The 22,961-nt window shown below is 44.3% G+C and overlaps 1 protein-coding gene and 1 pseudogene across 2 annotated transcripts; one reads left to right on the forward strand and one right to left on the reverse strand.

Moving 5' to 3' along the window:
• The first annotated feature begins 1,934 nt into the window (after positions 1–1,934).
• Positions 1,935–2,765, forward strand: LOC136397383 (RNA transcription, translation and transport factor protein pseudogene; annotated as a pseudogene).
• A 5,376-nt stretch (positions 2,766–8,141) lies between these two features.
• CABP5 (calcium binding protein 5) lies at positions 8,142–21,666 on the reverse strand. Of its 2 annotated transcripts, none has more exons than XM_066373878.1 (6): positions 21,370–21,666; positions 19,895–19,925; positions 19,232–19,375; positions 18,079–18,188; positions 13,423–13,570; positions 8,142–10,964 (listed from the first exon to the last, which is right to left on the reverse strand). In XM_066373878.1, exons 1-6 carry the CDS (start codon positions 21,430–21,432, stop codon positions 10,939–10,941), a joined length of 522 nt encoding a protein of 173 aa, XP_066229975.1. In that variant the 5' UTR covers positions 21,433–21,666; the 3' UTR covers positions 8,142–10,938. The 2 variants fall into 2 exon arrangements, with proteins under 2 accessions (XP_066229975.1, XP_066229977.1); XM_066373880.1 differs by lacking the exon at positions 21,370–21,666 and adding an exon at positions 20,897–20,928.
• Between the last annotated feature and the right edge of the window lie 1,295 nt (positions 21,667–22,961).

A 22,961-nucleotide genomic window follows, 5' to 3' on the forward strand; every position in this document is an offset into this window, starting at 1 on the left:
TTCACCCCTCCGCCGCACCTTCCTCTCTGTCTCCCTCTTCCCCTCCCGCAGCCAAGGCTCCATTGGAGCAAAGATGGCCCGGGCACTGGGGATGGCTCTGTGGCCTCTGCCCCAGGCGCTAGAGTGGCTCTGGTCGCAACATGGCGACGCCCAGGATGGGCAGAGCATCGCCCCCTGGTGGGCAGAGCGTCGCCCCTGGTGGGCGTGCCGGGTGGATCCCGGTCGGGCGCATGCGGGAGTCTGTCTGACTGTCTCTCCCTGTTTCCAGCTTCAGAAAAATGAAAAAAATATATATATATATATAAAATTCAGTTTCTCAGCCTCACTCATCACATTTAATACTTAGTAGCCACAAGTGGCTAGCAGCTGGGTACAGGACATTAACATCATTGCTGAAGAGCCTATTAAATTGTGCAACTGTAGAATATAAGTTCCTTGAGGTCGAATACCTTATCATTGCTCCATTTCCCTCACCTGGAGCCTGCTGGCACACAGTAAGGACTCAGCAAATATAACAGTGACGAGGTGAGACAAGGAGTGGGTGGGTAGGGGTGAGCATACAGACAGAATGGGACAGAGCTAAGAGGGGAGGCTAGAGCCAGCTTCTAAAGACTGGTCTGGGTTACATCACTCCTCTGCTCAAATCCCTCAAGATCCTTAAAATGGTCTCTAAGAACAGATGCGCACGATTTAACCCCTGATCCACTCTGACCACTGGTGGATTCAAATAATTGGACAACTGGTTCTCTGCCTTAATAACCGTTTTAAGTATAAAAAATGATATACCAAAAGGTAGTTTATTATTTCAAGTATTTACTACTTAAATAAGAACAATAAAAGAGGTACACAAAACTAGATTATAAGAAAGAGTTTTAAAATATTAATGAAAGAGTATTAAAGAATACCTGACAAAAAAAACAATAAAACTGGTATGTAAGATATTTCCATATTGCTTCTTGATTGGTGTCCTCACTTGCAATGTTTTTCACCTGTGGATAGAATGAACATTCCTACGGGCTCTTAGAATACGCTGTTGCACAGATAAATGTTAAAAAAGAGTAAGGGATGTAAATTTGTGATTTCCACATTGGGTGGCTGCCCAGGTGCTCACCTTAGACAGAACCCTGATTACAAGTGCCATTTTAACAACTGGTTGGCCAAACTCAACAAAAAATTAGGTATCGGTTCTGCTGAAAGTTCGGGTGCAAACTGGCTGAATCTCACCACTGACTCTGACCCCTTATCACCCACCCCTCTCCAGCCACCCCGGTCTCCTTGTTAGTATCCCAACACTCCAGGTACATTCCTGCCTCAGGGCCTTTGCACTTACCCTACACTGTGTCTGGAATGCTCCCCAGACATGCCCCTGATGTCTCTGTAGAATGACAACTCCTCCCCATTCCCAGCCCCTTCCAGCCCCTTCTCTGTACCATTTTTTTCCCACTTACTACCTTCTAACATTCCAAATATGACTATATTTACTCATTAGTGTGTTCTGTGGCCGTCCCCTCCTCTTATAACAGGCATCCCCAAACTACGGCCCGCGGGCCACAATGCGGCCCCCTGAGGCCATTTATCCAGCCCCCACTGCACTTCTGGAAGGGGCACCTCTTTCATTGGTGGTCAGTGAGAGGACCACTGTATTTGGCAGCCCTCCAATGGTCTGAGGGACAGTGAACTGGCCCCCTGTGTAAAAAGTTTGGAGACCCCTGCCTTATAATGTAAGCTCCTGGTGCCTGGGGTTTGGGACTACCTTATTCTCTGTTATGGCCCCAGGCTTGGAAGAGAGCCTTGCACATAGCAAGCACTTCACACATTGCTGTTGAGTAAGTGAAGGGTGGAAGGAGGGGGAAAAGGAAGGGTAGGAAGCTTAAAATGAAATGGTCTTGGCTTACGCCGCCCGCCGCTCCTCGCTTCTCCTCTCCAGCCGAAGCCGGGGGGACCAGAGCGAGAAGCCGGGATCATGTTCCGACGCAAGCTGACAGCCCTCGACTACCACAACCCTGCTGGCTTCAACTGCAAAGTATCTCACAGATGTTAACTGTCCTTTCAAGATTCAAGATCGACAAGAAGCAATTGACTGGCTTCTTGGTTTAGCTGTTAGACTTGAATATGGAGATAATGCTGAAAAATACAAGGACTCAGTGTTGGATAATACAAAAAATGCTGACAGTGCAGCCAAAAATGCAGAGCCATTGATCAATTTGGATGTAAATAACCCTGATTTCAAGGCTGGTGTCATGGCTTTGGCTAACCTCCTTCAGATTCAGCGTCATGACGATTACCTGGTGATGCTTAAGGCAATTCGCATTTTGGTCCAGGAACGTCTAACACAGGATGCAATTGCTAAAGCAAATCAATCAAAAGAGGGATTGCCTGTTGCTTTAGACAAGCATACTCTTGGTTTTGACACAGGAGATGCAGTTCTTAATGAAGCTGCTCAAATCCTGCGATTGCTGCATGTAGAAGAGCTCAGAGAGCTACAGACAAAAATTAACGAAGCCATAGTAGCTGTTCAGGCAATTATTGCCGATCCAAAGACAGACCACAGACTGGGGAAAGTTGGAAGATGAACGTTTTAGTATTTCAGCCTCTCACCTACGTAGTACAGTTGGGAACCATGTACACCCTGGTGTATGTTTCGAAATCTAACGTCACATTTTCATGGGAAGAATCTCAGAAAATTGAGTATGTTCTAGAGATTTACCATCATTGATTTTTCTTTAATAAAGTTCGGGAAAGTGGAAAAAAAAAAAAAAAAGAAATGGTCTTGGGCTCTCGCCATGTAACTCAGTTGATTTGGAGCATCATCTAGATACACCAAGGTCGTGGGTTCAATCCTTGGTCAGAACACATACAGGAGTCAACCAATAAATGCATAAAAAAACATGTGGGGCAACAGGCAGTGGGATAATCCATTGCGTGACCTTAGATGGGAACACAGCCAACAAGAAAAGAATGTTTTGCTAAGAGAATTGTTTTGTGATTCGAAGGCGAGTCACTGAAACAAGTCTATGTGATGGAAAGCAGTTGCTAGACTCTCTTCTTGGTAAAACATTCTCATAAGATTTTGCTGCTTCCTTCAAGGCTATTCCTTGAGATAAAGAGAGGAATGTTGTGGGAACTATAGAAGCAATAACAGTTAATGCCTTTTGATATTGTATTGTTATAAAGCTATCATGCAGATGTATTCCATGTATCCTTAAGTAAAGGTTATGCTTGATGCTATGCCAATTTCTAAGTAAACAAGTTTTTTGAAATCTTGTGAATAAAAATAGGACACAGCGCGAACTCAGCGCCATTTGCCTGAGCAAGCAGTGGTCCTTTGCTAGTTCACAAAGATTTCATATGCTGATCTCTCTCTCTGTGTCCCTGACTCACAACAACATTTGGCGCCCAACGTGGGGCCTTAAGAAGAGATTAGAAACAGGCGAAACCAAAAGGGTAAGTTGGACACGCTGTGTACACGAAACTTTCAGGAATAACTAGCAAAGTCATGGGGAATTCCCATTTATTATTAGATGACTATGTACAAGTTTTAAAATCCCTTTTTTAAAAGGATCTGGGATTCAGATAAAAGACAAGGTTTTGTTACATCTTTTAAATGCTATTCAGAAATTGTTATTGGTATATTCCTGAGCATCGTAATCAATTGAATTTGAATGTTTGGCAACAAGTAGGGAAATCTTTACACCGTGCTCATCAGCACGGAGATCGCCTGATGCTGAAATGTGGGTTGCTTATAATCTTATTGCTACAGCCCTTGGCCCTCTGCATTCAGATGGGGATTCTGTCAAAGACTTGAGTAAGGTTATTTATAATGAGCCTGAAGGACTTAATTCAGCACAGAATGAGCAGAATAATGCTGTGGACAATACTATCTCTGCTTCTGAAGTTACTGATAATGTTAATGAAATTCAGCCATCCACAGGCTTTCATCCCTCTTTCCCCAAAAATGAGGGAGCCCCTATAGATGATGTTGCCTAAAACATTTATTAAATAAATTACAACTAGAACAACAGGATATTGGAAATCAGTATACTGCTTATCCTGTTCAAAAGCAAAATACATGTCAGCCTACGGCTCCTCCAATTCAAGGTCAAGAATTAATTGGTACCAGCAGGGAAAGGATTTTTCAATTCCCTGAAATCTCTGAAATGCAACAGGTGCTTGTGCGTCATGATGATTTAGAATCTAATTCTAGTAATTTTTCTGCATCTATCAACAGCCTTTCCCTCCTAATGCTCAACATCCTGGGGGAGGGTATAATGTTCAATTTGACCAAATTGAATTTACTTTTTTTTTCTTTTCAGTGAAGGGAGGGGCCCCTGGCCAGCAGGGGAAGAGAAAGAGATGGTAGTGGTGAATAAGAAACAGGTTTTTGAGAAGGGAGGGGAGGGGGCTCTCAGAGGGAAGAGACCCGAGCACAAAAGAGGTCCACAGAGGGACCAGAGAAAAGTCCCAAGAGAGGGGCGCCCCCGGGGCTCAGACAGGAGGGAGAGAGAGTTGGGAGTCCATGGAGAAGGAAAGATTAGGAGTGGAGGTTTTAGGTGAGGTTTCTCTGGCCAGAAAAAGACCTGCGCAGTGGAACAGGCAGCACAGAGATTAAGGATGGGTGTGTGAAAAATTAGAAGCCATGAATGTAAGAGATCTCCAATCAGTTCCCAGCTTTTTGATGATAGTTAAATTGGTGAGGGTGTTAACACCGAAAGTCCCTTCAGGAGGCTAGTTCAGTAGGTTCTGTAGCCTGGCCACAGCGGAGAAGAAGAACAGTTTCTTCTTCTTTAAGGAGGGAGATTCCTGTGCCCCCACAGCTGCCCTCAGCCTCGGAGTGGTCAGTATTGAGTATTAGCAACCTAAAAACTCAAGGTCTGGCCACGGATGGAAAAGGTAAAGTGGATGTGCTTGGGGACAAGCACATGCACTCGGACGGATGGAGAAGACTTCCCTGACGTAGCTACGGTTTCAGACAGGGATTCTCGGAGGAAAGAACTGAGGCGGGGGGGGGGGAGGCAGGGGACTTACCACACTGTGCGCCGAAGTGGGTGGAAGGTCAGAGATCCTGGTTCTTTCTCAGAGGGGATAAGGAAGAGGAGCGGTCCTTGCGGACTTCTACTCCTCCCAGGTTTTCGGCACCAAAATGTAAGGTATTTTTCCCTGCAGAGAAGGAAGGAACAGGGCTCGGAGCCACCAAGTTTAGAATAGCAAAGGCTTTCTTGAACAGCGCATCCTGCCCGGCAAGGTTCCCTGGCCCCGAGATAAGATGGAGGCCAGGGAAGTTGCCTGAATTTACTTTTTTAAAGCTAGTCAAACAATTTGTTGCTATGTATGGACCTCAGTTCCCATATGTTCAAGGCCTTATCTCTTCCTATTGTAATGATCATTTAATGATTCCTTTGGATTGGGATTTACTTGCTAGTATGGTTTTGGAACCAGGACAATATTTTCAATTCAAATCTTGGTGGAGAGAGGAGGCTTTTCAGATATCTCGAATATCTCACATAAACACCAGAAATAATCCCCCGGGAGCTACTTTTGAAATGCTCATTGGCATTGGCGCTTATGCAGCTGTGGGAAAACAAACTGTGGTTATACTGATGCTGTTATAGCTCAGATTAGATCTGCTTGTCTTAAAGCCTAGATGCAAATCACTGGAGTTGGAGACAAGGGAGAAAAGTTTGCAGTTTTACATCAGTTAGTACAAACTCAATTAAAATTAGGACATATAGAAGAACCATGAAGTCCTTAGAATTCTCTAGTCTTTGTAATAATAAAAAATATATACTGATTTTCTTTGGTGTTTTAGCTACAATCCTCTGAGCTATCATTTTTGTTTCTTTCTTATTCTTTGCCTGGAAATTGAGGTGGGGGACGTGTGTTGGATCTGACTATAGAAAATATCCCAGCAGCTGTCAAGAGAATTTTCTTGGGGAAATTTTGTTTAGTCTCATTCATTGTCAGTCCCTCTGTCAGAAAATGCCCTGATTAAAGTCAAGCAGGCATCTTTCTAGTCTGACTGTGCTCTGAAATCCCGAGTTTCTCTTTGGTTTGTCTGGTCTGGTTTGTCTGATTCTAATTTCTGTTTAGTTTTTGTTTGATGTTGTCTAAAATGTGATTTTTTTAAGGCCTGAATTAAGTGTTTGCATGCAAAAATTTTAAATGCCAGCTTTTATATTGAAAAAAATAGTTTCATCCATATATTTTTTTACTTTAAAATTAGAAATTATAAGAAGCGCTCATTTAAATTTAAATTAAATAGAATATGGATCCTTAAGACTTGCTAATTTTATTAATACATTGTAAAGTGTATTCAAAGTTTGAAATCAAATAAGAATTTAAGTATTAGGATTAACTAAAGTTATATGTTATACTTGTGGTTCTGTGTTGAAAATTGTCTTGTTTGTGTGTAAAAATATGCTCAAATCTATAAAACTAAGGAATTAAGTAAAATTAAGTCATTTTTAGAATTTATCTCAAGCTGCTTCAGGCAGTTGGCTGCTTGTAAGGCCATATCCTGAAAAAGGAGGCACTGAGGAAAGCAGGAATTTAGTTCCTCTAATGCCCTATAATAGGCTTAACAATACAAAAGACTTTTAGATATAGAAGCTGATGCATCTCTTATTACTAAGCAACATTAGTTTTCTTTTTAGCCCACTTAGGCAATAGTCACCAAGCTACAAGGCTTAGGGAAAGTCCCTAACAAAACTCTAAGTTTTTTTTACAATAGAAAAATAACAAGGGTCATTTGGCCTCTGATAAAGAAAACCATTTATCTTATAATTAAAAGAGCAACTTTTTAAATTACAGTCTAAACTTTTGACAAGGAGTTTTTTATACTCACTATGACCAAATTTCTGTCAAAGCTCTTAAAGAGTTAAAAACTGGCTTGCTCCCAGTATAGAACTAACTGTCTTTATACACAGGAACTGCTATCCTCCTTCATAGACTCATAGAGTGTTTTATCTCAAAAAATTTAGAAATGTTAGCTTAGACTGTTCTTTCAAAAGCGAAAGAGTTACAATTTATGACTTAGTAGGAGAATCAGGCTTGTATTCAAGCTAATCGAAATGCCAATGCTAACCCTCTTATTAATATTACACAAGATGAACTTTTTAGATGGGCAGCTTGCTAATTTACAACAGCAATGTAGGCAAAATGTAGGGGTGAGGATTTGCTCTTATCTCCACAGATATGGGAGACCAGTAGATACCTTCCAGAAGATTGAAGCCTTGGCATGAGTGGAAAATAGAAGAAAGGGAGATTTGACAATTAAATAAACTTATCCAGAAGGAAAAAAATATTTTAATTAAGACTAAGACTCAAGAAACATTCTTGACTCTGTTTCTAACAATGTTAGCTGTTATGTCCATAACAATAAGCAGAACTAACTATTCTTACTAAATTTATATTACTTCCACAAGCAATGTTGAATAGCCCGACACTGTATCAAGATTATGTAAATCAACCTTTAGAAAAAAATTGTCAGAAATATCCTCAATCTTTAATAATCCATTATATAAATGACATATTAATAGCTTGTGAAAATAATGCTGAACTTTCAGTCATCCTTAAAGATGCTTATGAAACCTTAAATCAGTATAGTTTAATTATAGCTGAAGACAAAATTCAAACATCCTGTCCTATTAACATTGTTATTGATTCATAATATGTAGAACATATAGTTAAACTTATGAAAACTGTTTACATTTCAAATGATAGTTCTAGATTGCACAAATTGTTTCAAGAGTTACAACTTTTACTGTAAAAATGAAATTCACCTGTCTATATAACTCACATTCATTCTCATACAGCTTTACCAAGACCTATGTCTACTACAAATAATAAAGTTAATCAATTACTCATTGGATCAATAGTAATAGCTACTAAGTTTCATACAAAGACTCCTACAGATAAAAAAGGTTTAATGCAAAAATTTTAAATGACCAGGCAAGAAGCTTGGAATATTGTTAGGAACTGTCCTCGGTATAGTATTATAAATGCTCCTCCATTACCGAGAGGAATGAATCCTAGAGGACAACACAGTAATGACCTATAGCAAATAGATATTGCTCATATTTCTTCTTTTAGAAAACTATCGTATGTATAGTTTTATTGATATTTATTTTTCCTTTTGATAGGCCACACCTTTGCCTAGAGATATGGCTGATTGTTTCAACATCTTATTAAGTCCTTGAAGCGAACCAAGAGACTAGTTGGATTGATCATCGCCATTATTATAGGACTAATAACTTTAACTGCCATGGCTGCTGTATCTGGAGATACATTGCATCAAAGTATACAGACTGTGCACTTTGTACAAAAATGGCATGAAGATTCTGAGCAACTGTGGACTTCTCAATAACGTATAGATAGTAACATTAATACTAAAGTTAAAGATTTAGAACAGACTATGATTATGTTAAGAGATCAAATTGTTAGCCTGCAAAGACAAATTAAGCTAAGATGTAATTAGAATGTAACTACTTTTTGTGTTACCCCTATTCCTTAAAATCATACTTATTTCCCTTAGGAAAATGTTAAAAAGCATTTGTTAAATCATAATAATATAAATAAAGAAATCATTAAATTATAAAGACATATTCATGAAGCTTTTCAAAGAAAATTAGAAATTTTGACAGGTCAACCTATATTGAAGGGTTTAAAGAATAATTTATTGCAATTAAATCCTATTCAATATATTAAAGGTGGAAATGACGTCAGAGTAATGGTGGGGTAGGAAGCGATTCCGATAAATCTCCCCCAAAACTCAACAAGATCTTCAACCAGAAACAGAAAAACCTATACTTGGAGCCTCCAGATGCTTCGCAATACACCCAAAGATGCCATTAAGGAAGAGAAAATCGAATATCATGGATACAAAAGAAAGAGAGGTAACACAGCTAGATGAGGAAAAATCTATGGAGAAAAAATTTAATATATTGGAAACCTTGGAGCTAAATGACAGAGAATTCAAGATAGAAATCCTAAAAATCCTCCGAGATATACAAGAAAACACAGAAAGACAATTTAGGGAGCTTAGAAATATATTAAAGGATTTTTAGGATCCACTGTGGGACTTTTTATAATAGTATTAATTCTATGGGTTTTTTTATATATAGTCTGTCAATGAATCAAAGCAAGAGAAATAAGGGATGAACGACAGAAGGCTGTGTTTTCTGTAGTGCTTCATAACATTCAGCATAAACAAAAAAAAGGGGAAATGCAGTGGAATAATCCATTGCATGGCCTTGGATGGGAACACAGCCAACAAGAAAAGAATGTTTTGCCAAGAGAATTGTTTTGTGACTCGAAGGTGAGTCACTGGAACAAGTCTATGTGACCAAAAGCGGTTGCTAGACTCTCTTCTTGGTAAAACATTCTCATAAGATTTTGCTGCTTCCTTCAAGGCTATTCCTTGAGATAAAGAGAGGAATGTTGTGGGAACTATAGAAGCAATAACAGTTAATGCCTTTTGATATTGTATTGTTATAAAGCTATCATGCAGATGTATTCCATGTATCCTTAAGTAAAGGTTATGCTTGATATTATGCCAATTTCTAAGTAAACAAGTTTTTTGAAATCTTGTGAATAAAAATAGGACACAGCACAAACTCAGTGCCATTTGCCTGAGCGAGCAGTGGTCCTTTGCTAGTTCACAACGATTTCGTCTGCTGATCTCACTCTCTGCGCCCCTGACTCACAACAACAGCAACAAGTCAATGTCTCTCTCTCTCTTCCTTCCTCTCTCTCTCCCTCTCTCAAGTCAATAAACAAAAAGTAAGAGGTTTTGGAATGGTCTCAGGATGGTGAAGAATGACAGTAAGGGATTAATACATTATTCTGATTCCACTTTTTTCTTAAATTTTAATTCAATGAAACAAGAATATTGAACCCAATGGGCCATTCTATACATCTACCCGATGGATTTCAACAGTGAGAAACATTTGCAGGAAAGCAGAAACTGAACTCTTTGTTTTGAGGACCTTTGTATTACTGAAAAATCCTGCTCCTAGGCAGAGGTGAGGAGGTCAGTATGTGCCAGTTTCGCAGCCCGGCCTGTGTCAGGACTGACGTCAGGGATGGAGTGGGCTGTCCGGTTACAGGAGGACTCTCCCCATGGCCCAGGCAGCCGGTGCGGGGGTGGGGGTCCAAAATGGGAGCAGGGGCGGGGGGGGGGGCTTCCAGGAACAGCTTCAGCTTCCGGGAACTTGGCTGAGCGGAGGATTTGGAGGCTCCCCTCCTCTCTCTCTCTTTGCAGGATGACACTTTGTGGGGATTAATTCCCCGGGGATCAGCTTGTCCTAAACCTCGATAATCCAGATTTGTGGTTTAATTCAGTGGCCTGAGGATCTTACACAAAGAGGAGGAAGTAGGAAGCCAAAGGGGAAAAGACAGACTGAGCATCCAGGAAATCTAGGGAAGCGGGTAAGGTCGCTGTGAGCCCCGCTATTGAACCGTCTCCAAGCCCAGCTGACCAAGCCGCATCTAGCCCCGTGATAGCATGCCTCCCTCTTGCCCAGAGAAAGAAGCGGAACACTTTGAAGCCAGTGGAGTAGGAAGGGAAGGTAGAATTACATGCTGAACTTTTGAAGTCTAACTGGAGAACAGCCCGTTCTGACACAAGAGGAAGTGGGGAAGAGATGGGTATGCTGTAGAGGTTTAGGATTACTGGAGACAAAAGACATCATTAATCTTTGGAACTTTTGGAGCAGCAACTGGATGCTAGTCCCATTCACATTTCCATACATAGATTCCTCCTCCTTAATCTAGTTAGATGTAATCTAGAGATGTAATCCCGCCCTCAAATCCAGGCAAAGCTCTCACTTTCAGTCTCACCCATTCCAGCCCCCCCCCACCCCCTTTAAGGGGATTCTGTCCTCCACAAATGCTTAATCCATGCGGACCGGGTCAGGAGCGGCGGGAGTTTCCAGAACTTTCTCAGCGAGACATCATCTTCACAAACTCTGCAAAGAAAAGGCCCTGGTGAGGTGTCTCTTTGTAAGAGCAGTGACATTACCTTTTTGAGCCCCTCCTACCTGCTGGGGACCACAAGTGGTCTTTGGGCAATTACTAGCCCCCCCCCCTCCACTATGCCTTGATTTCTTCATCAACAAAATGAGAAGTTACTTTATGTGGTTTTTAAGATGGTTAAACAATATAATTCTTATAAGTGCCAGTAAGTGTTAAGTAAATCGTAATTATGAGTATCTTATTTCTTCTTTTCAACCAACCCTGGAGGGGGGCTAAGCACCGTGTTACAGATAAGCAAACTAAGGCCAGCGAGGTTGACCAACATGCTTGAGGTTCTGTGGGTGCTGCTTGGCGGGCCCTGGAATGGAATACTGGTGACCCTGACTTTACAGGACCCAGCACCGGATGAACTTACTTGTCCCACCCAGGTCTTGAGGTCAATTTGTCCTTCCCTTGCCTATGCTGGGCATGAGGCTCTGTCTCCCCGGAGATCTGTCTCTTCCCTCCCCCCGGCCTTCAGTAATGCCCCTTGTACACCTGAGCCTGGCCAGGCCTTGCAGGCATCTCACAACATTCCCTACGTTGCAACCGTGCAACAAATATGGACTAAGACAAGTGTTGGGAATTACAGAGCAGAGATGGTTCAGAGAAGGTCCCTCACTGCCCCCAGGATTTCACAGTCTAGGAGGAAACACAAGTCAACCCAGCAAAGTCTGCTGTGATCACTCTTTTTAGAGAGGAACAGAAGGATCTGGAAGACTCCACAGCTGGGACTAAGACGCTCAGCTGAGGATGAAGGGATGCTTCTTAGCAGAGGTGGCATTGGCAGGAATTCTGAGGGATGGAGAAGGTCTGGCAAGTTGAGATGACATGAGAGAGGGACGGAAGTTGGGAAAGCGAAGCAGGTGCCCAGTGAGAGCTTGCAGGGTGGTGGTAGAGCAGGGGTCCCCAAACTTTTTACACAGGGGGCCAATTCACTGTCCCTCAGACTGTTGGAGGGCCGGACTATAAAAAAAATCTATGAACAAATCCCTATGCACACTACACATATCTTATTTTAAAGTTAAAAAACAAAACAAAAAAACAAACAAACAAACAAAAAAACAAATACAATATTTAAAATAAAGAACAAGTAAATTTAAATCAATAAACTGACCAGTATTTCAATGGGAACTATGGGCCTGCTTTTGGCTAATGAGATGGTCAATGTCCAGTTCCATATTTGTCACTGCTAGCCTTAACAAGTGATATGACGCACTTCCGGAGCTATGACGCATGTGTCCTGCGTCACTAGAAGTAGTACCATATGTGAGCGATGCCACACTTTGTGGCGCCACCATGTACAGTGCTCCTCTCACTGACCACCAATGAAAGAGGTGCCCCTTCCGGAAGTGCGGTGGGGGCCAGATAAATGGCTTCGGGGGGCCGCATGCGGCCCACAGCCGTAGTTTGGGGACCCCAATGGTAGAGAATAAGAAGGAAGGGAAGGCGGAGGGAAGGTAGAAAGGAAGGCATCGATGCACTTGAACATCAGACTAAGAATTCTGGACTTTGGTCTTTAGGCAGCTCTTAGATGCTGAGGTTTCTAAATCTGAGCATGTCATACATAACTATTAATAGAACGTGATGTGCCCTATTTGTCTCCCACAAAAATGATCTCCGCTCCCATCCGCAGAGGACTCCAAACTTTTTCATTTATCCAGTTATTCAATCTACGTGTATTGAGTTCTGTGCTAGGAACTGGGGATAGATTTGAAAGATTTAGTCAGTGGCCTCAGAAGGAGAGAAGCTATACTAATGTGAGCCATTGTGATGTCGTGGATCAGGATAACTGCAGCGCATGCACAGGGGTGGGGGTTGTTACGGGGTCTTCGAACCTCGTCAGTGAGGTGGGGGACACCTTCCAGAAGCATATCCGGGAGCTAGCCAGCCAAAGGCGGAAAGGGAGCTCCAGACAGGGAGAGGCACTTAGTGCATGATTCCTTTCCATTTCCCCCAGAACTTTGGGATAAATGTATCGTCGTTAGCCCCATCCTGCAAATGGGAAAACTGACACTTGAAGAAGTGACTAGGTTATGGCCACACAGTCAGACTGAATTTGAACCCCGTGAATCTGACTCCAAAGTTTCAGCTACTAACCAGTCCACTCCCCTTCTGATGGGACATTTTGTTCCCAAGACAAAGGCACCCAGTGAACAAGGAAGGGGTGGAGGAGGTGGGTGTGGGTCCCGCTGAAACATGCGTAGGAATGGGCTCCTGAACACGGTGTTCCAAGGAGCAGCTGGGACAGAAACAGGGAGGTGAGAGACACTGAGTTCTTTGAAATGAGTTGGGCAGAAAGGGCTGCAATAAAAACCCTTCCAAAATCTGCCCCACCCTCCCATGCCCAACCAACCTAAAACTGGGGAAGAAGGAGTGAGAAGAACAGGGTGTTTGAGTTGGAGGTGTCACCTTCAAAGTCAACAGTGCCATCTCCGTTCACATCGGCTTCCTGGACCACCTCGGAGATCTCCCGAGAGGTGAGCTTCTCTCCCAGAAGTCTTTGCATGGCCTGCTGCAGCTCTCCCAGGGTGATCTCCCCATCACCGTTGGTGTCAAACTGAATAGAAGCAGAAGAGGACAATGCAGTTGACCCTTGAATGGCTTGGGGGTAAGAGGTGCTGATCCCCTGTGCAGTGAAAACTCTGCCTGTAACTTTTGACTTGTCCCAAACTCAACTACTAATTGCCTACTGCTGACCAGAAGCCTTACTGAGAACACAAGCCAGCCCATTAACATTTTGTATGTTCTGTGTATTATGCACTGTCCAGTGGTCCCTCATCTGTCATGGGGGTTAGGTTCCAGAACCCCCTGCGATAGGCAAAAATCCACAAAGTAGCGACCTTATATTTATTTTATCATTTATATATATTTTAAGGCTCTATAAACCCTCCCCACACTCTTGTAAACCTTTCCCACACTGTTATTAACATTTCCCCCACTCTTATAAACACTTCCTATGCTCTTAAACTCTTTTTATACTCTTAAACCTACGTAATTTTAACAACATATAAAATTCTTTATGGATACTCACCAGTGAATATACAGTAATATTCTTTTAATATGTTTTAATTAATATTGTTATATTGTTTTCAATTTTTTAGGCAAGAAAATACTTATTTTACCCCCAAAATAATTAAAATAATATATAAAAATACTCATATACCACAAAATCCTGCAATATAGTAAAAAATCCGTGATACAAAATTAGATATATACAATTTAAAAATCCGCGATACAGTGAGACTGTGAAAAGTGAACTGCGATATGATGAGGGATGACTGTATTCTTACAACAAATCGGCCAGAGAAAAAAATATGGCATACAGAAAATCATAAGCTTCGTCTGTGAGGTTTTCAATGTGTCACAAATCCTCAAGAAATTTTCCAGTATGTTTATTGAAAACAAGCCATACATACGTGGACCCACGCAGTTCAAACCCGTGTTGTTCAAGGGTCAACTGTATTAAGCAATGATGACAACAAATGATAGGGAGCCCAAATGTTAAGAAACCTGGCTTTAGTAACCATAACTTTCAGTTGTAATGATAGGCAAGGATTAGGAAATAGTTAATCAGTTTGTTAGTCTCTCTTAATGCCTCTCTGGCCCTTCCTTTGAAATGCAGCAAAAAATTTACCTTTGCAAAGAGTGTCTGGGAAAGGTTACACTGGGGAGGGAACTGACAATTAGGGGAGTTTAAATTACAATAGTTGTTTGTGAAAGCCAGCCACAGGATTTACTGCGAAAAGCCAAGACCCATAAATTAATTAGAAACTTAGTTCCCCAATCTTAAATCTTTACTTTGTATCCTAAGAAAGCATGGAGTCTTTTCACAGATAATTCCCAGAGGCCAATGGTCCCAGAGGCACCAAGTCCCAGCTGTTCTGGGGAGACACCTGACCCCGGCTGCCTTGCAGATTCACCAAGGACACCAGACAGGCCCGCGCTACATCAGAACTTGCAGAGGAAATGTTCCTGCAGCTGAACTTCCACCTCCTGCACATAGTTACGTGACTAACTGCACAGACTTCTCCCTTTTCTTCCTTTTGCTCCTGAACCCGATAAAACCCACCAGCACCAGGAGAGTGTAAGGCAGTTCGTTTGGACCGGGGTCACCCGCCTTCTCAATTTGACAACACAACATATCTATTTGGTCTCTGTCGTTTTATTGGCATGAAGGGTGGTGGGTAACCCTGAATCAGCTTTGTGTCTTGGTTTCCCAACAACAATAAATGCTAATAATAGCGGTGTTCACTGACCATCACTGTACTCAAGACCTAAGCTAAGCACTTTCGCACGCACATCACCCCCACGCACGTCAGCTCCTCCAAGGCGGGTGATTCTGACTGCTTGTTCACTGCTCCGTGCTCAGTCCCAGTATCTCACGTGGTGGGCACTGGATAACATTTGTTGAATTACTGAAATGCCTCTTGAACAGTGCACACCTTTCACCAATCTACCACAGCGCCTTATGTGTTCCCTCTCCCAAACGTGTCAGGGAGCCGGCAACCCTCCTCTTGCTATGCTGATGCTGACCTGGCTCCAGCCACAATCCCCTCTTGTCTGGAATAAGGGGGCAGCCTCCCGTTTGGTCTTCTGGTCCTCATTATGGTCCTACTCGGTCCGCTGTCCACACATCAGGATTCATATTCACGTCCGTTAAAACATAAATCAGGCCTGACCTGTGGTGGCGCAGTGGATAAAGCGTCGACCTGGAAATGCTGAGGTCTCTGGTTCGAAACCCTGGGCTTGCCTGGTCAAGGCACATATGGGAGTTAACGCTTCCAGCTCCTCTCCCCTTCTCTTTCTCTGTCTCTCTCTCCCTCTCTGTCTCTCTCTCTCCTCTCTAAAACTGAATAAATAAAATTTTTTAAAAAATTTTTAAAAAAACAAAAAACATAAATCAGCCCCTTGTCACTCCCTTACTTCATTATTTTTTTTATTTATTCATTTTAGAGAGGAGAGGGAGAGACAGAGAGAGAGAGAAAGAGAGAGGAGAGACAGAGAGAGAGAAGGGGGGAGGAGCAGGAAGCATCAACTCCCATATGTGCCTTGACCAGGCAAGCCCAGGGTTTCAAACCAGCGACCTCAGCATTTCCAGGTCAATGCTTTATCCACTCACTCCCTTACTTCAGATCCTTCCTTACTTAAGTTTTTCTAGCCCACAGTGAAATCTTGACAGTGCTCCATGACACACGTCTCCTCCGTGCCTGGGTTCTGACTGGGGCGACTCTGAGACCTTCATTATTTCTTGTTACTATCCCACCAACTCGTGGCTCCCCTCCAATAGCCTTCCTGCCTCCAGGTGCTTCTACCTGCTGCTTCCTGGGCCTGGAATACGGTGTCATCCCCTCCCACCCCCTCCCCCGCCCCGCCCCCATGTCCAAGAGAAATGCAATGTACGTCTCATGGGTCATGTTAAAATTTTCAAATAGCAGGCCCTGGCCTGTTTACTCAGTGGTAGAGCGTCGGCCTGGCGTGCAGGAGTCCCGGGTTCGATTCCCGGCCAGGGCATCAGGAGAAGTGCCCATCTGCTTCTCCACCCCTTTCCCCTCTCCTTTTTCTCTGTCTCTCTCTTCCCCTCCCTCAGCCAAGGCTCCATTAGAGCAAAGTTGGCCCAGGCGCTGAGGATGGCTCTATGGCCTCTGCCTCAGGCGCTGGAATGGCTCTGGTTGCAACAGAGCAACGCCCCAGACGGGCAGAGCATCGCCCCCTGGTGGGCATGCCAGGTGGATCCCGGTTGGGCGCATGCGGGAGTCTGTCTGACTGCCTCCCTGTTTCCAACTTCAGAAAAATACAAAAAAAAATTTTTTTTTCAAATAGCCACACTGAATTTGAAAAGTTAAAGAAACAAGGGTAATTAATGTTTAATCGTGATTTTACTTAACCCAGTATTTCAAAAATGTTACCATTTTAACATGTAATCACCTTCAAAATTATCAAGGAGCTATATTACCTTCTTTTCATGCAGACTGATCTCCTAAGACAGTGTGCTGCCGTACGCAGGGCTTACGGAGCATGTACTTAGTGTGGCTAGTCACCAAACTCAGCACAAGGGACACCTCAGCCAAGAGAATAAGTCTCCATCCAGGGCAGATGGTACACTTACAGCACTTCTCAGTTCAGACTACACATTATCAGAAATACCTGATCTGTACTTAGATTTCACAGCATCTATACTTAAAACAGAGACTCACACAGCCAAGTTGTCCTAACGAATGTTTTCCTGTAGCTGAATCAAGTCATTCTTAATGGAAACCAACTGAATTTATTGTCAACTGACTATATATGGGAATTAAAGAAATAACTTAAGTGAAATTAATCAAAAGTAGATCAAATTAAAAATTCAGTCCCTCAGTTGCACTTTTCATAGGCTCAACTGCCACAGTGGCCAGTGGCCTGTCCAGGACAGAGCGTTCCCTCGACCACAGGACGTTCTGTTGGACGCTGCGGCTCTAGGTCTGTCCAGGAAGCTGGGAGAGACTATTCCACAGCTCGTTGGTGGGCAGCTCCCTGGGTTTTGGACCCATGTTTGCCTGCTCCAAACAATGTCTTTCCTTCCAAACTCTCTACTATTCTTTGTCTTTTTGCCTCCTACAGCTGACAGCTGAGTGAGAAAAGCATTTTATTGGGGGATGGAAGTGAACTTCAGCAAGCTCTCATTCTTAAAACATCCCTTCAACAAGTGCTTTAAGCCACATGATCTTTGAGTTCCCTTCCAGGATCTCACATTTTTGGATTCCATCTTCCTACTACCAGCTAGAAGATGGAAGGTCCTAACATGTTTTGGGGATTGATCTTGGATAAGATTTGTTATCTCCATGACCCTCAGTTTTCTGATAAATGACTACTAACTCCTGCCCTATTCATGAGCGTTACATTTAGATAAAATAGGAAGGGGACCTTGTCCATTGCAAGAGTTTGGAATATGTTATTTTCCTTTCTTATAAATCCCACCATAGCTAGAAAAATAATTGGTTTGGATGTGTTGTGTCCCTAATTAATGACTAATCATTGACCGCTGGGTCCCCTCCAACCACCTGTAGCATTGTGAAACACTCAACTCACTTCCTTGAAGGCATCTCGCATCTCCTGGACACCGATCATCCCAGCCGTTTCTGCAAGCAGTTTGGGTGTCATCAACTCCACAAAGTCTTCAAAGTCTACACGGCCACCCACTGAGGAGGAAGAGGTGGGTCTAGTGAGCTTCCGTACGCCCTAGCCCTCCATTACCTCATTTTGTCCATCAGGTCTGTTCAAGATGCAGATCTTCTCCAATCCCTCTGCCTTCTAAGAGCTTCCTCTCTCAGCCAACTCAAGGCCTCCTGTCTCTCTCATCTGAACAGGGATAGACACAGTGTGGTATAGTGGAAGTAACTGTCCAGATAACCTGGAGTAAATCCCTTCATGGGCTCACATCTCTGTTCCCTCACCCGTAGATCTGTAGAATGAAGAGAACCAAAGTCTCTTCTAGATACGCATTCTATCACATCCTTGAATTCAGCTTTGTTTTACTCAGTAACATGCCCCAAAGCAAACACAATAGCAATTTTATTCCAACCTTCATCCTCAAATCAGCTCTGGTTGCCATCTGAAAAAAAAAATCGATTCTTTTGGCAACACTATTTATCAACATTAGCTCAAGTCCAGGTTTGTATCCAGCACATGAGAAGGACACGTATGAAAAGCAATCAATAGCACAATACAACTAAATGGAACAATGAGTTGATGCTTCTTCTTTCTCAAAAAAAAAAAAAAAAAAAGGCAATTTCAATCTTGTTCTCTACCAATGAATCTTAGTGGTGATAGTAATAACCAACATTTAATGAGCATTTATTGGAGGCTAAGCCTTTACCTGCATCAGCATCTTTACCTTTTCCTTCCTGCAATCCCATGAAGTAAGGAGTGATTTCACCTTCACTCTATAGATGAGAAACTGAAACTCAAGAGTTGGGGGGTAACTACTCTTTCAAAATGACCACAATTAGTAAATAATAGAACTGGGACCTGAACCCAAATGTATCGCTAAGAGTCAGTATTCTAACTACTTCAAATTCTGCCTCCCTAAATATTATAGTCTGAACTGTTTCCTTCCTTTCAGACCTCTAGTCCCTCTTACCTTCCTCCCTATCTTCAACTCTGCTCTCAGCCTCTATATCTTTAGCAATCACACCCTTAGTCCTCCCCAAACCCCAATAATACCCCCTCTCCCAGGCCTCACAGTTCATGCGGATCTGCTGGCCCAATTCAATCAGCTCCATCTCCGTGGGCATGTAACCCATTGTCCTCATGAGATTTCCCAGATCTTTACAGGAGATGAACCCATCGCGGTCCTTGTCGAACTCAAGAAATGCCTCCCGGAGCTCTGAAAGTTAAGAGGAAAGAACTGTGGAGAAACTGAAAACAGTCATTGGGAAGAGTGGCACTCCTTGAAACCATCAGTGAGGCACAGACTCAAGACTCCTCAAACGAGAACACGTTTTCAAAAACCAAAATTTCAAAAAAGAGGGATGTATGTATGCAATGTGTTAGCAGGAGGACTGGTCCCTGAGACTGCCAAAGGGCGGTGCTGATGTCCTTCAGAGTCTGGGGTGAAGTTACGGGAAACTTTAAAAGCATCAAAAGAAAAACCAATACTTTTCTTTTCATCCTAAAACTCCTGTGTCACTCCTGGGTCTGAGACGCCGGGGATGGGTATGCCTTCTGAATACTTTGGGAGGTCTCTACACTACCACAGAAAGAGTTTCGCAAAGTCGCAGTTGAGTGGAGGGAGAGCCATGTAAAGTTCTCACGTGAGGAGACTTACAGTGAAACGCACAAAGGGGCAGAGAGCTGGCACGCAAGGGGGGATGGGGGTGTGGGGGCAGGAGGGGGAGAGTGTTACCTTCGATCTCATCAGGTCCCAGGGGTCTTTCCTGCAGGGGAAGGCAACGGAGATGGAATTTGGAGAAAGGATCAGGAATCCAACATTCAGTTCTCCAAACACGTGCCCGCATTCTCCCAAGCTGTTCTCCACCCTTTCCTGTTTCTCCTCCAACCCTCACTCCCTCTTCCTCTCTCCTCTTCCCTCTCTTGTCTCTCATCTCCCATTCCACAGCTATCTGCTTCCTGCCCTCTTCCTCACCCCTCCCCCTTCCTCCCACACTTGAATCTCGCTCTCTCCCCTGCCTTTTCCAGAGACACTCAGCCCATTGTGCTCAACGGGGTCTCAGAGGCCCTTGAGCCCAACCACCTCCTTCTCCAGATGGAGACAGCGAGTCTCACTATCACGTCGGACACGCTGCCCAGACGTGCTGGCCGTGCCGGGCAGCTCCCACAATCACTTCATTTAAACCTCAGAACCTGTTCTGTGAGGTCGATCCAAAGGTCATGACCATCTTATTTAACAAGAAGCCAGAGGGACAGAAATGTTCCTTAACCTGCCCAAGGTCACATGGCGCAGCAAGTCAGCTGCAGCAAACACCAGGGATCTGAATTCAGGGCTCTTGCCTCCTAGGTCAGAATTCTCTCCGCTGCACCCCATTAGTTCTGTCTCCCAAGAGTTAGGGTGCCTTTGTGTGGGACCAGTGTGCAGCGGCGCCCAGGAGGGACGATCAAGTGTCAGCACAACCAACGCCTAACACCTTTGAGGGTTTCCGATCATTTTTGCTGCCCCGCACCCCTGGGTCACACTTGGCCACGAGGAGTGTCACCTGGGAGATTCCACTCATGTCTGGCCTCTGTCACCCCTCATTTCCCTGTATCCTTGGAGCCTTTCCCCTTGGCTTCTTGTCTTACCCCTTTTCCCTTGTATCCCCTCCCTCTCTCTATTGTTGTTGTTGTTATTTGAGCTAAAGCCTAACAAAAGATGCCCACTGGAATCAAACAGATCTGCCCAGCCACTTACGAATTGCATAAGCTTAGAGCAAGTGACTTCATGACTCGACCTCAGTTTCCTGTCTGTAAAATGGGAATGAAAGGATCCCCAACGTCACGAGTAGTTCTGAGAATTCAAGGACATCAGGAATGCCAAGCCCTTTTGCACAGGGCTGGGCACATAACAACGGCAGTGACAACTACCATCACAATCATCACTGTCATCATCACTCTGGGTGTCCGTAGGAAAAAAGGATGATGGTCACTGATACTGACATCCGGGTCCCCTCCCCTTTTTTTTTTTTTTTTTTTTTTTTGCTCCCTTCATTTCCCCCTTTTTGCTTCTGACTTCCAAGCTCACCCTGACGCAGTTCACTGACCCTCATGTCTCCAACAGCCCCAGTTCTCCCACCTTCTGGGCTCATGCTCCCCGACCCAACCCCATCCTCTACAAGGATGCCCCTGCTCCTCCCCCGTCCCAGCTTCCCGCCACCCCCTCCTCACTCGCTGTTTCTCTGCGATGCCTTTCCTCAGAAAGATGCAGGCGGGACCGGTGGGGACCTGCATGGGGGACAGCACTGAGCGCACCAGGCACCGGCACCGGTCTCAGATGGTTCCCTCCTTCTGGTCCCACTCGGTGGCTCAGCCTCCTTATCTTCCCTGTCACTTCTTTGCCAACTCTTCTTGCCTCTCTTGGCCTCTCCAGAAGGTCCTGTGTCACAGACCTGTGACAGCTGGGTCTGAAATCCCCACTTGGGTTCGGGAGGGATCAGAGCAGTGCCTGCCTCCCCATCTGGCCTGAGGGAGACGGGAGGGGCAGCCGGTCTCAGGATCTCACCCATTATCCCCAGAATGGAATCAGAGTTTAAAAAGTGGGGATTAGAGCACAGAGCATCCGTTCACTGGCTGCTCTGAGCGCGTGGGGGGCTCACTCGACGCCTGACCTCTACCGACCTCCCACAGCATGCTACGTGCTCAGCCCTGTGCAAGGGGCTTTGCATTCCTGGTAACATTTAATTCTCACCATTCCTGAGGTCGGCGATTCTTTCTTTCCCGTTTTATAGAAGGAAACTGAGGCTCTGAGTCATGAAGTCGCTTGCCTTAAGCTTACACAATCAGTAAGCAGCAGGGCCAGGTCTGTCTGATTCCAGTGGGCATCTTTTGTGAGGCCCCGAGGAGCTTTAGAATAAGTCAGGCATGTGCACCAGCGAGCGGGATGCAAGAATTAGGTGACACTCTGACTTCAGAGAGGAGGCATGCGAGGTGGTTGGTATTTTTTCTTCCTGTACTCATCTCTTCCCTTCCTTTCTTCCTGAATAACTTGAGATGGAGGCAGAGCAAGGCAGGCATCGGTGCTCGTGCAGGGGCCCAGGTGAGATGTCATGGTGGTGTCAGAGCCCCAGGAGGCAGTGAGGGTAGGGAGAGGGCTGGGGCCATCTCTGTGAGGAGTTGGAGTCCAGGGTTTGGAGTGAGGGAGGTGTTCCCGCAGAGGGGCGCTAGCGCCCCGAGTGCAAGAGCCTGGGGAGGTGAGGGGAACCCGTGGTGAGCAGCCTGGTGTGGGATACTGAAGCAGGAGCTGAGAAGGAAGCCTCCGTTCAGGTCATTACCTAGCACAGGGCTCTGAACTGTGGCCGTCTACTCATGGAGGTAGCATGTTGTAGGGCGGTGAAGCCAGATCAGGGCAAAAAAGGTGGTCCCCACAGAGGCGGGGTGGCAACAGAGACAGGAGATTAGTTACACATGTGAATTATGTTAAGGATAATGGAACTTGGGGTGGTGAACACACAATATACAGATGATGGATTCTAGAGCTGCACACCTGAAACCTGTGTAGTTTTATTAACCCACATCACCCCAATACATTTAATCAAAAAATTTTTAAAGGATAATGGAAATGTGGTGTGTCACTGTTGAGAAAGGGAGTTATTAACAGAGAAAGGGGACAACAGGAGCTCTCCAGTGTCAGCGTGGAATTGGAGCGCTGGTGCCACCAGATTCCCAGCCCTCGTTGTGTGAGGGGACTGGGACGCGTGTTCTCCAGCTCTCTCCGGGCACACAGCAGCAGCAACACCCTCATGCTCATGAGCACTTCTCAC

The sequence above is a fragment of the Saccopteryx leptura genome, chromosome 3, assembly GCF_036850995.1.
Source record: "Saccopteryx leptura isolate mSacLep1 chromosome 3, mSacLep1_pri_phased_curated, whole genome shotgun sequence".
Taxonomy (NCBI): Eukaryota; Metazoa; Chordata; class Mammalia; order Chiroptera; family Emballonuridae; genus Saccopteryx; species Saccopteryx leptura.